The sequence below is a fragment of the Podarcis gaigeae genome (genome assembly GCF_964106915.1).
Source record: "Podarcis gaigeae genome assembly, chromosome: 12".
Taxonomy (NCBI): domain Eukaryota; kingdom Metazoa; phylum Chordata; class Lepidosauria; order Squamata; family Lacertidae; genus Podarcis; species Podarcis gaigeae.
In genome coordinates, this window is record NC_139688.1 from 3,166,717 (window position 1) to 3,179,935 (window position 13,219).

Consider the following 13,219-nt stretch of genomic DNA (forward strand, 5'->3'; position numbering starts at 1 on the left):
TATGGTCTTTGACATAGCCTGGGCCTAAGCCATGTAGGGTTTTATAGGTTATAACCAGCACTGTGAGTTGTGCTCTGAAACAGACTGCTAGCCAGTCTGCTCCCTATAACCAGCCTCATTCCAGAATACGACTGCAGCTCTTTGAGCCAGTTGGAGGTTTCTGAGCACTTTCCAAAGACAGCCTTGAGCAGAGCCTGTCTTACCCAGCCCTGCTGCATTTTTAATCTTCCTTGCAACTCTTGCATATTTAAAAGCATTTCACCCTGCTCTGCAGCCAAAAGAAAGCCCCTGTCAGGTGTGTGTGCAGGAGCCAGGCCCTGTGACCAATAGGATTTCGCAGGACTGGGGCCTTCCTAAGTTTGTTCTGAAGAGGCAAGGAACAGCCACACTGGTGAGGCCGCTAGGTAACTCACAGCACCTGGTGGCAAGAGCCGGGAAGGGATATAAAGTCAGCATTACCCTTCAGCTCTTTGCCACAACAACACGTTCCCTGCTTTGTGCGTTTGACTCCTTGCTTCTTGATCCTCGGACCCCTGACTTCGTGATTTCTTGCTCCTTGATCCTCAGACCCTTGACTTTGTGACTCCTTGCTTCCTGACCCTCGGCTTCTTGACTCCTGGCTCTCTGACCCTTGGCTTTCTGACTCCTGGCTTCCTGCTCCTATCCTGCCTTCTTGCCCTCCCCCCCCCCCATCCTTACATCCCTAGCCAGGACTTCGATTGCCCATGTACCATGACAGCCTCCAAAGCAGTTTGCAAATACCAGAGATTTCCTTCATCCAGGTGGTGGGACGTAAGAACCTGCTGGATCCGGGTCAGTAGCTTTCTTGTGCAGCATCCTGTTCTCACAGTGGCTAAACAGAAGCTTGTGGGAAACTCGCAAGCAGAACTTGAGTATGAGAACACGCTCCCCACACTCTGGTTTCCAGCAACCAGGATTTGAAAACATTAGTGCCTCCGGGTGGAAGCAGAAGTGAACTCAAGACACCCTTCCAGAGTTCTTGCAATGACCAACTGGAATGGAAATGCTAGAGACTGAGCCCAAAGCTGCATGTTTTTCACTGGAAGAAGCCCTGCAACCCCATCTCCCTCTTACACGCTGATGGAATGGCTGCTGTTTCCTTTTCTGCTCATCAGCCCACATTTTGTGTTTCAGCCCTGCCTCCTTAGCATGCCCAGGTTAGTCCATGGTGCTGAGGCAACTGCAAGAACTTGGAAGTCATCCTTAACTGCTAACTTTCTCGGTGATGTTGATCTACAACTCCCATCATCGCTGGCCAATGGGTTCTGCCAGCTAGGGATGATGGGAATTGTAGTCGAACAACACCTTGAGAAAGGCTGCTTTAAAATGTCAACATCCAAGTAAAAAGAGACTACAAAAATCATCAGGACAACAACCATGGCATGAATACTTAGAAGAACTACCCAAAGGTTTTACTCTGCTTGCATATATACAGTGAGGCTGTAGCTCAGTAGAAATTTACAGTGCTTTTCCTGCATCACAACTCCATTGTCTTCACTACCAGAGCAACTTTTTCTGACATTGTCCCTGGCAGGGCAGCCACTGTGTTTTCACTGACCCGGATTATGGTTGTTGACTGACAAGGGATCCTATACATGTTGGCTCTGAAGTCACAGAATGATAACAGTTGGAAGGGATTCATCCCCCCAAGGGCCATCTATTCCAACCCCCTGCAATCCAAGAATTGCAGCTAAAGAATCCCTGACGGATTGCCATCCAGCCTGTGTTTCAAAACCTCCAATGAAGGACAGTACCACCTTCAAAGGGCTTCACAAATGTGTATAGGATTGCAGCCTATGAAGGAGCATGAACCGTAGAACCTCTCTTAAAAAACCTCCAAGGAAGGAGAGTCCACGATACGATAACCTTTATTGTCATTGTCCCATACAGAACAACGAAACTGAAAAATCTACATCAATCAAAAACCAACACCCCTGCTATCCCAGCCTGGTTAGCTCCCTAAAAACTCTGATACTCCATTATTAAATACAATATACTCCCACAGAGAATACCTTACACTGCGTATAAAACCAAAATTGCATTTGGGTAGAAACTGTTTCTCAGGCGGCTAGTCCTAGTCTTTATAACCCTGTACCTTTTTCCAGAAGGCAGAAGCTGAAAGAGATCATTTACGGGGTGCGCACTATCCTGCGCTATCTCTGCAGATTTCTTATGACACCTGGAAGCATAGATTTGATCCAAGGTGGGAAGAGTGCACCCAATTATTCTCTCCGCAGTCTTTACAACCCTGGACAGCATTGTTTTTCCCCTGACCATGCAGCTCCCATAACACACACAGACCATAAGTTAATACAGTGTTTTTCAACCTTTTTTGGGCAAAGGCACACTTGTTTCATGAAAAAAATCACGAGACACACCACCATTAGAAAATGTTTAAAAATTTAACTCTGTGCCTATATTGACTATATATAAAGTAATTCTCTTGAATAGGAATCAAATAAACACAAAGAAAGTATTTTATAATTACTTTATTATGAAATAGTAAGTAAACAGAAATATGAAAAATTATAAAATACTTTATTTTTAAATCTTTTCCATTTTTCCCACGGCACACCAGGCAACATCTCACGGCACACTAGTGTGCCGCGGAACAGTGGTTGAAAAACACTGAGTTAATACACTCTCAACAGTACAATGGTAAAATGCCATCAACAGGCCTATGAGATTATTTTTCTGGGGGATTCTCAGAAAATATAACCTCTGCTGTGCTCTCTTCATCAGGTCTTTCCTGATTTCTCAACTCCATTCCCAGAAATCAAAACACTGGGACCTGTTCCACACACTTCCCCTCGGCTATCAGGTAGGTACCCGTGTTGGTCTGATGCAGTGGGGGGGGGGGGAATGTCCAATAGCACCTTAGAGACCAACTAAGTTCTGGGTATAAGCTTACGTGGTATCTGAAGAAGTGTGCATGCACACGAAAGCTTATACCCAGAACAAACTTAGTTGGTCTCTAAGGTGCTACTGGACATTTTTTTTAAAAAAATTGTCTTAAAAGTTAGGAGGATAAAAGCTGTATATCCAGCTTCATCTCCACTGACAGACAGCAACTCTGGTATTTCTGCGGTGGGTGCTATTTCCCAGCCCTGTGCTTGGGATTGAACCTGGGACTTTATCCATACAAAGCATTACCACCAAGCTATGGCTCAGCTTCAAGAGCTTCTAACATTCAGCTCTAGCCTTCTCAGTGCCATAGCAGCATAGGAGACGCCCTTTTTAGGAGTCCGACCTTTGAACCACCCAGTTCTGTGTTGCCTGTGACTGCCAGCAGCTCTCCAGGGGACACTCCCAGCCCTGTCAGAAAATGCTATTAATGATTGAATTGGGTCCTTTACCACTGAGTTACTCCACTATTATTTTGTATCTTTTGAGCATTTGTACCCTGCTGTCAGCCAAAAGGGCTACAGTCAATGAAAACGCAGACAGTCTCTGCCCGCGGGCTTATGATCTAAGAAAACACATCACATAAAGGACAAGGAACAAGGAAGGCAGGGTACAACCACCCTCCAGGCACCCATTTCTTTTCTTAAATATAATCTTTTATTCGTTTTCCAGACTTCTTACTTCAAATACATATTATATTACATTATACATTTATAGTTTGCTCCTATGAGCTGACTTCCCTCCTTCCTTCTTGACTTCTTTATGTCGCTTCTAATTTTTTCGCATTGTCTTTATCCATTCTATATATTGTTCTGCTTACGCATTTGTCCATAGATTGTCTGTAAATAAATAAGCCCTTCTATATATACAATTCTTGTTGTCTATCTATATATTATTTGCATATTATTATTGGTTACTGTAATTACATTGTACTTATTATTCCAATGGAAGTATTTATCTTATGAGGTTTATTTCGATTCTACTGGTTTCTCGATTTCACACAAATCTTTCCTACGTACAACATCATTTTCTTCCATTCTGTTGGAAATGTTTCATCGCCCTGTTGTCGGATTTTCCCAGGCCCCCATTTCTCGCGAGTTCTTCCTGTATTGACCAGCTGGCAGCTCAGGGCCAGGAGGCGCTGATGGAGCTGGGCTTTTGGCAAAGCTGATGGAGCCAGCCTCCTGCAGCCTCTCTCTCCTGCTGTTGTTTTTGCTCCTTCTGCACATTGCAAAATTGCACGCTCAATTAACTGCATATTCAACTCGGCGCAACAGATCCGAGTAATTGGTGGGGATCCCTGGCGCCAAACCCTGCTGCTGCTGCTGTTTCCTTCCTGCCAGGCTCGGGCTGCTTATTTTCCAGGGCTGGGGGGATCGCCTTTCCCTGCCTGCTGCTCCAGCTCCCGCCACGCTGCTCCGCCCGGCAGCGACCACAACAAGGACCCCTCAGCGCGCAGGCGCACAGCTTTTCCCGGCACGCCTGCGCAGAGAGGGGGGGGGAGAAAGCGCTCCAGCCTCGCCCATGCGCACATCCTCCAGGAGGCGTGGCCGGCCCGCACCTGGCGCCTGCGCGGAGAGGGCGTCGCAAGGGGGGGCGTCCGTATAAAACGGCCCTTGGCGCGCATGCGCCCGGCCAGCACTCCCGCCTCCTGAGCCAGCGCGAGGAGCCGGCGTCCCGCGCGCACGCGGGCGGGCGGGGAAGGCGCCGCGTGAGGCAAGAGCGAGTGGGAGGCTGGTCCGCTGCGCGTGCGCGCGGGAGAGTGGCGGCGGTGTGGCAGCCGCCGCCGCGGCGTCCCGCGGGCTCTGCGCATGCGCGGGGCCAAGAGAGTGGGAGGCGTCGGGCCCCGGCGGCGGTGGCGGCGGAGGAGGCGCGGAAGACCGGGAAGGACAATGGCGGCGGCGGCGGCGGCCGCCTCAGCAGCAGCAGCTGCGGCGGCGGCCGTGCCTGCAGGCGGCGGGGTCCTGGGGGGCGCGCCCGGCTCGGGGGTCTCCTCCGCCGCCCCGTTGTCGGCGTCGCGGCGCAAGGACGGCGGCCCCTCGGGGAAGTTCTGGGAGAGCCCCGACACCGTCTCTCAGCTGGACGCCGCGCGGGCCTGGCTCGGCAAGCACTGCAAGAAGGTGAGGAGGCCCAGGACCAGGCCCCGGCGGCGGCGCCTGAGGAGAAAGAGGGAGGCCTCGCCTTCTTCCCCTCAGGGGGCCCCGCCGCCGCCCTCTCCCCTCCCTCTCTCCCTCACGGGCCCCTTTCCTTCCCTCGGCGAGGGGGGGCGGGAGGGAGGGAGGGAGGCGGGGCCTCAGGGGGAAGCCGCCCCCTCCCCCTCCCAACCCTGGCACCGGATCCTCTGCCCCAGGGAGCCTCCCCGGACAAAGGGAGGCGACTTGAGTGCCCAAAACAAAACCCCAAGATGGGAGGTGATTCTGGGGGGGGTGCCTTTGAAGTGCTGCAGAAGTCAGCAGGGTTTACTCCCGAGTAAGGGTGTGCAGAATAAGGAGGAGGGAAGTCGGGTGGGGACACAAAGGGCCCAGGTGTAGGCGAGGGAAATGAAGGTGGGAGACAACGGGGGTGTGAGGGATGGGCGCCCTCTCTGGAGGGTTATTTCCCACTATAAAGAGTATATTTGAGGGGTGGATCAGCAGGACTTCAGCCAGCCGACTTCCTTTGGGACTGATAGGGGCGCATGTAAACACGCTTGAGCAGGTTGCATTTTGCAATAAACAGGTGCTGAATTGTTGGCAGGCGGAAGGGTGACCCTTTTCGGGTCATGTGGTTTGTGTTTATCTTGTGAATGTAGATGTTTACATACAGAATATGGAGGGGAGGAGGGTCATTGGTTTGTTCTTGTTTACATTATATATTTTGTATGTTTTTTATCTTGTATTTTTATGCTGTGAACTACCCTGAAGGGCGGCGTGAAAATTCAATAAATGAATAAATAGAAGGTGTGTGTGTGGCTTAAGAGAGAAAGGAACTGAATGGAGTGTAATCCTGGGAATAGTTGGGGGCAGGGACCCAGGCTCCTTGTCTCCTGAGAATGGTAGTTTAAAGGGGGAGTGGCTTGTGCAAATTGGTTCAGACTTGGTCAGGGTGTCCTGTTACCTACCTGGGTTTAGGGGAAAGAGGATCGCCTTTTCCAGCTGAATGGGAGCTCTTGTGTGAAGCGAAGGGGGCGGGCTCTGTGCGGAAGAGCCAAGGTCTTAGCTTTCCCTGGGAAGAGCTAACAAAGGGCCAGCTGCCTCTTCACCCTGCAGTTGTGGGGCTTGTTATGTTAAAGCTGTCCCTGCTTCAAATATCAGATTGCTGTTATTCTTAATTTTCAGCCTTTCTGCAGGGGGGCGGGCTATAAGAGGTCAGAGGGATAATGCGTGATGGAACAAAAACGGGAGGAAGGAGGTTGTCCATTTGTAAAGGCACATGCTCAGTGTGGTCTTTTGTCCTAAGAGGACTTCTGGGCCTAGATGTGTGAGCTGACAGGGCCATCAGTTTCATTTAAGTCTAGCTGAAGCTTTCTTAGCATTAATTTCTGAGGTGGTGATGAAACCGTGAAGTGTGTCCAAGGTCCTCTGTGTGTAGCCAAGCAATTACGTACCATGTGGAACTTTAAATATGGGCTTGTTTCCCCTTTTTACGAGATGTCTTGGCATAGTAAAAGGGATAACGTTCATAGCAGCATATAATCTCTGAGACAGTTAAAACATTATTAACATAGCAGTAAAAAGCATTATTGAAGTCTCAGAGGTTAGCGAATGAAACTGTTGGAAGTGTTCTTTAAAAGCATGAATGTAATAGATGAGGAAATAATTACTACCAATGCAGGAACCCAGGGCATAGATACAGAATTAAAACTACATTTACGTGTTTCCCTAGACCCAGAGATATGTGATGGCATTATTATTCCCTTTTTGAGGATGGAGTTTGGGAGGATGGATGCCATCCAGCTCCATGCGTGGTTGGAAGAATCAGATTACCTGGACCCATTTCAGTCTTGTTTCGGGCCTAATTTTGCCATTGAAGCAGCCTTGGTTGATGACCTGTGCTGGGAGAGGATTGACCCTTTTGGTTTTCTCTGTGGCTTTTGATACTGTTCTCCATGGTATTCATCTGGAGTGGCACTGCTGGTTGTGTGTTGAAGGCAGAGTGATATGGTGGTTCTGTTCTGTCTTATCCGTATGGCAGTTTCCAGAGAGTGGCAGTGGGGAACTGCTGTGTGAGCCCATAGCAAGCCGGCTATGTGGTTCTGGGGCTCCTTCCTGACCCCCCCCCCATGCTTTTTAACATCTGTATGAGTGGTTATCGGGGTAGGGTTGGAACAGAGTCTTTAGAATGTGGTTGGCACCCAGCTCCTGTTTCTCCCTTAATCAGTTAAGGCTGTATAACTGCTCGATCGTTGCTTTGACGTAGAAATGCTTTGGTTGGGGGCCAGAAAACTGAAGTTAAACCCAACAAAACAGGTGGCTTTGTACCTCTTATGTCCAGGAATTGGGTAAGAGGCCTGTTTTGCACAGAGTTGCAGTCCCCTTGAAGTGGCCAAGTTGCATACCTTGGGAGTAGTCCCAGATCTCTCTTTGTGTGGAAGCCAAAGTAGCATCAGTGGTATTTCTGATATCTGCTGGTTCACCAACTACAGCCATTCCTGGCTTGGTATAGCCTGGCTGCAGTAGTCCTCCCCCCCCCCCCCCGGCTACAACTGGAACTGATGCTGTATAGATTGAACAGGTAGTGCTCTGGAGAACTCTGCTGGAGTAACTGTGCTGTAACTGTGGTGTCCAACTTTGTCCAAATCTGAGCCCCTTTATCCCTAAAGGACAGCACAACTTAGAGGAGGCTGCTAACGATGTCAAAACAGCGCTTTGTGGGCCAAATGTCAAAAGGGCATTCATCACTCAGAAAAGCTCTGCTGCATGGCTGTTTGCAAACACAGCAGTGACAGAGAAGCAAGCTTTCTTTGTTGCTATCACTGCCACATGGTTAGTGTAGTAGTTCATTCTCACCCATGTTCATTTAGAGTTGAAGGTTGATGCCACCTGTCCTCTTGCTGTCAGTTCTGCTGCTTCAATGCACACATGTCATTAGAGTACCAAGACAGCCCCATGGTTGACATGGATGCTGTGAAGTCCTGAGACAGCCACCCAGCTTCTGTCATCAGAAAGATGGCAGTCTCTTTCACCTTCCCTGTCTTCGACACTTAACTCCCCTGGCCCACCTCTAACAAAACACCAGGCAGCAGATAACATTCAAGCAAATAACAGTGTTGTAAAGTAAATAATTAATGCCAGGGGATATCAGACTAGGAGATCCTTGCAGTATAAACATACCAGGCACAAATCACACCAGCTTTTACCTGAGATCAAAGAGGCACTCAGAATCACTGAGAACTACCAAGTGCTTTGCCTCTGAAGTGCTGCACAGTGTCAGGTGCGATACACTTCCCCATCTCTTGCCAAAGGGCTCAGGCAGCCTTGCCAATAAGCCAACAGAAATTACTAACCTGTAGTTTTATTTTTTCTCATAAAGTGGTTGGCAGAGGCTGAACTCTTTTTATGAAGGAAAAAGGAGACTAGTAAGACTGACTTTGCTTCTGTGCAGAGTGCAGAGGAGGGAATTTCCCTTTGTTCCTAGCTCAGAAATTCAGGGAGATACCAGAGAGATTCAGTGAAGGTGGCACTTCGCTTGGCTTCCTTCACGCCCATGATAGAAATAAATACAACACTTCTTTGTCTCCAGCAGATGGCAGTCCAGTGCCCACTCACCTGTGTGTGATTATTCCACATTGCCTGTGATAATGCAAGACTAGATATGTGGGGAGGGTTAAGGCTTAGTGGGGACCATCAGCAATGCCTACCTAGACCAAACTTTCAAATTTCTGTGAAATACGATTTCTTTTACACATCCGTCAGTGCACATGGTGGTTTACAGCATAAGTGAAAAAACTGGGTTGCTGTGCAAAGGAAGTGACTGCTTTTAAATTTGACAGTCGAGATGACAGAGGAAAGGGATGCGAGCGGCAATGGCAGTTTAGGATACTGGTGAACAAATGTCAATACACAGACTTTGTTGCAATTGGGTATGAAGACGGGGTGTCAAGCAAAGGCTCCACGGAAAGAGGATCTTGAGGATCACTTTAATTTGTGAAATGTTCATACCAATGTGCATTTCTCTTACTGGTGCAAGCTCATGCATTTGAACAGTGGACAAAAATGTGAACGTAATCTGGGGTAGTAAATGGTTATCAGCTTTGTCCACTGTTAGACACTGTTTATAAGAAGTGCATGCAATATAAATAGGGTGCCCTTTAATGCCTGAGAGACTGGGACACGGGTGGCGCTATGGGTTAAACCACAGAGCCTAGGACTTGCCAATCAGAAGGTCGGCGGTTCGAATCCCCACGAAGGAGTGAGCTCCCGTTGCTCTCTCCCTGCTCCTGCAAACCCAGCAATTCGAAAGCACACCAAAAAGTGCAAGTAGATAAATAGATACCACTCTGGCGGGAAGGTAAACAGCGTTTCCGTGCGCTGGTCTGGTTCGCCAGAAGCGGCTTATTCATATTGGCCACATGACCTGGAAGCTGTACGCTGGCTCCCTCGGCCAGTAAAGTGAGATGAGCGCCGCAACCCCAGAGTCGGTCACAACTAGACCTAATGGTCAGGGGTCCCTTTACCTTTACTAATGCCTGAGAGATGCCCAGAGTGGCTGGGGCAACCCACTCAGATGAGTGGGGTACAAATAATTTATTAGTAGTAGTAGTAGTAGTAGTAGTAGTAGTAGTAGTAGTAGTATTAGCAGCAGCAGCAATAGTAGTAGTATACTGTAGTGTTGAACACAGGAGTAGTACTGGCCTTGCCAGTGATGGTTTGCATTTAATGTATTGAAAACTAATAGCAGCTTAAGTGAACTTGGCAAATTTAAATCTAATGACAGCTCCTCTTTGACTGACTAGCTACTTACTTGTGTTGCAGAATAACTCTTAAAAGTCATGATTAAAAAGTCACCAACATGGCAGAAATGAACCTTGAATTTGTGGCGTTAAAGTTGCTATAGCTTGTGAGTGACTTTCCAGATGAGTGAAAAGACAAAGATTGATTTGGGAAATGTTTGCTTTTCAGTATGTTCAAGCAGATGCTCCTACCAATAAAACACTGGCTGGGCTTGTGGTGCAGCTGCTGCAGTTTCAGGAAGATGCCTTCGGAAAACATGTTGCCAATCCTGCCTTTACAAAGTTCCCTGTGAGTATTTAAAACGCTCTTGTAATGTTTCTTCAGCTGTTGTGTTTCCATATACTTCAAAGTTAATAGGTCTCCAGCTGCCTCCTGAAAAGCTGCCAACACTTAAGAGTGGGAGGCTGTACAGTGGTACCTCGGGTTACATACGCTTCAGGTTACAGACTCTGCTAACCCAGAAATACTACCTCGGGTTAAGAACTTTGCTTCAGGATGAGAACAGAAATCATGCGGTGGCAGCATTAGCTAAAGGCCTCATTAGCTAAAGTGATGCTTCAGGTTAAGAACAGTTTCAGGTTAAGAACGGACCTCCGGAACGAATTAAGTACTTAACCTGAGGTACCACTGTATTTTAACCCAGAAGCAAAAGGATTCTTCCTGTTTCACTTGGTGTCGGAAACACAAGTTGACCAATTTAGCCTTCACTCTTTGTAATTCTTGTGCTGTTATATCTGCTAACAACCCTGCAGGGTTCAATATACTAAGAATACTGTAGGATTAAATCAGAGCTGGGCTTTGTTTTGAAACTTTAATACATAAGGAGATGGAACCCAAATATGTGCTTGGTCCAAGCCGTTTAGGATTTCATAGGTAATCGCCAGCATCTTGAGTTGCGATTCCTGTTGTGAACTTCAAGATGGCAAACTCAGGGATGGCTTGCATTTCAATTGATCTTTTTGTCTGTATGATTTAAATTAAATAGATCAGTCTTGAAGTTGCAGTGGGATTACCCCCACTTATGTAGTGCTTGTTGGCCACAGAACTGGAGCAACTTGAGAGACCACGTATTTTATTGTAGAATATTTCACTACACCCCTGACAAGAGGGATAGCTAGGATAGTAACACACAGAGGACTGACTAGACCTGAAGGGGCCCTGATTTGGTTCTAAGTAATTCTCTAGGACCCTGACTTTGCTTGGGTTTATATCATTTGCTCCTACTTGGTTGTGCCAATTAATTAGGAGGGTAGGGGTGAAATAACTGTTTAGATACACTCTGGGAGTTGTTTCTGTTTCTGGCCTGTCAGTTTTTGCACTACAGGTTTGCAATGCTGCAGATTTTCAAGCAGTGTGCTGTTTAATATTTTAGATTTTAAGGACAGTACGCAAGACCCATAGGGTGAGCTCCCGTCGTTCGGTCCCAGCCCCTGCCCACCTAGCAGTTCGAAAGCACCCTTAAGTGCAAGTAGATAAATAGGTACCACTTTATAGCGGGAATGTAAACGGCATTTCCGTGTGCTGCTCTGGTGCCGGTTCACCAGAGCAGCTTCGTCATGCTAGCCACGTGACCCGGAAGTGTCTGCGGACAGCGCTGGCTCCCGGCCTCTAGAGTGAGATGAGCGCACAACCCTAGAGTCTGTCAAGACTGGCCCGTACGGGCAGGGGTACCTTTACCTTTACCTTTTACGCAGGACCCGAATGTTACTTGAAATCTCTTAACATTGTGGGGGGGGGGGGGAGATACAGGAGACCAGTGAGGTGTGTGTATTTTGAGTTTCCACCTGCCAATACTTTGCTCAAATAATGTGATTTTTATTTATTTATTTTTTGCAACTGGTTCCTTGGGAGGCTTGTACTGTTTAATATTCTGCTGCTTCACTGCTTGCTTCTGCTTTTGTTACTGTGAGTATGAATGTCACCTTGATATTTCCTCTGTTTTAGGCAAAGTGCTTCATGGACTTCAAAGCTGGAGGAACGCTATGTCACATTCTTGGTGCTGCATATAAGTACAAAAATGAGCAAGGATGGTGAGTCTTTTTCTTTTCATCTTTTCCACAGAATTCCCAAGGCCTGCTCAAGAGTATGAGCATGTGGCACTGCCTGCGTTAGTTTTAGGTAGGCAGATGAAAATGATTTTATTTCAAAGAACTTGTAGTTAAATCAGGTTTTTCATTGGAAAATTACCCTTTTTATTCTTTCCTGTATGTTGTTATTTTGTAATATAGTGGGTTGGGTCCATAGATAAGCATGGTAATGATTTTCCAATAATAATAATAATCATCATCATCATCATCTATTTATTTATTTATACCCCGCCCATCTGGCTGGGTTTCCCCAGCCACTCTGGGCGGCTTCCAACAAAACACTAAAATACAATAACCTATTAAATATTAAAAGCTTCCCTAAACAGGGATGCCTTCAGATGTCTTCTAAAAGTTTGGTAGTTGTTTTTCTCTTTGACATCTGGTGGGAGGGTGTTCCACAGGGCGGGTGCCACTACCGAGAAGGCCCTGTGCCTGGTTCCCTGTAACTTGGCTTCTTGCAGCAAGGGAACCGCTAGAAGGCCCTCGGAGCTGGATCTCAGTGTCTGGGCAGAAAGATGGAGTGGAGACGCTCCTTCATGTATACTGGACCGAAGCCTAACACACACACACACACACACACACACACACACACACACACACGGAGAGAGAGAGAGAGAGAGAGGATTCTATAGATTCTGTGGGATCAGGTGGTCTGGCATGTCCAGGGGGCATGGTGTGTGTGAATCATGTCGTAGTAACTTCCGGAGGTAGAGGAAAGTTTGCTTCCTCTGTCTAGCTTCATGCTTATCTGTGGATCCTATCCGGTGATTTTACATGCCATTAGAGAACTTCTGAAGCAGAACGGCATAACATTTTTAAAATAGTCACTTGTTTTTCCTTTGACCGCTCAAATTTCCTTTCAGACCTTGTTAGTGTTTGAGATTCTGGCATTCACTTCATGATGAGTGAGGATAAAGGAACAAACAGATGCCGGGAGCAAACAGGGCAAGAGCATTAGATCTCATTCTTCCCTGTAACTTTGAAAATAATCTAGCTGGCTGCTATCCTTAAACAAAACACTGGATTAGTCTTTCGATTGAGCCAGCGATGCAACTCTTTATATTTTCAAGGCTTGTAGAAGAGAAGAGGAGGAAAGGAAACAGTTTAGTCCACACACTTGTACGCATACATGCTTCTCCTGTTGCACATAGGGTCTGTGGTGAAGATAATGGACTGTTGTAATTCCATTATAGGGCTGCTTATTTTCCTCTTGATGCATAGCATTTTTCTGGGGTATCTCCCTTCCCCCAAATCCTAGATAGTTGTGGTTGTTCT

General features: G+C 47.3%; 1 protein-coding gene across 2 annotated transcripts in view; it reads left to right on the top strand.

Moving 5' to 3' along the window:
- The first annotated feature begins 4,695 nt into the window (after positions 1 to 4,695).
- Positions 4,696 to 13,219, top strand: part of SMARCC1 (SWI/SNF related BAF chromatin remodeling complex subunit C1) — a 112,806-nt gene continuing 104,282 nt past the window's right edge. Inside the window, exons 1-3 of one of the 2 annotated variants that reach the window (XM_083703989.1) lie at positions 4,696 to 5,045; positions 10,026 to 10,145; positions 11,802 to 11,887. In XM_083703989.1, the coding sequence (XP_083560115.1) occupies positions 4,737 to 5,045; positions 10,026 to 10,145; positions 11,802 to 11,887 (515 nt within the window). In that variant the 5' untranslated portion in view covers positions 4,696 to 4,736. The remainder of the gene's footprint in view (positions 5,046 to 10,025; positions 10,146 to 11,801; positions 11,888 to 13,219) is intronic. The other variant, XM_083703988.1, reaches the window with a different exon arrangement.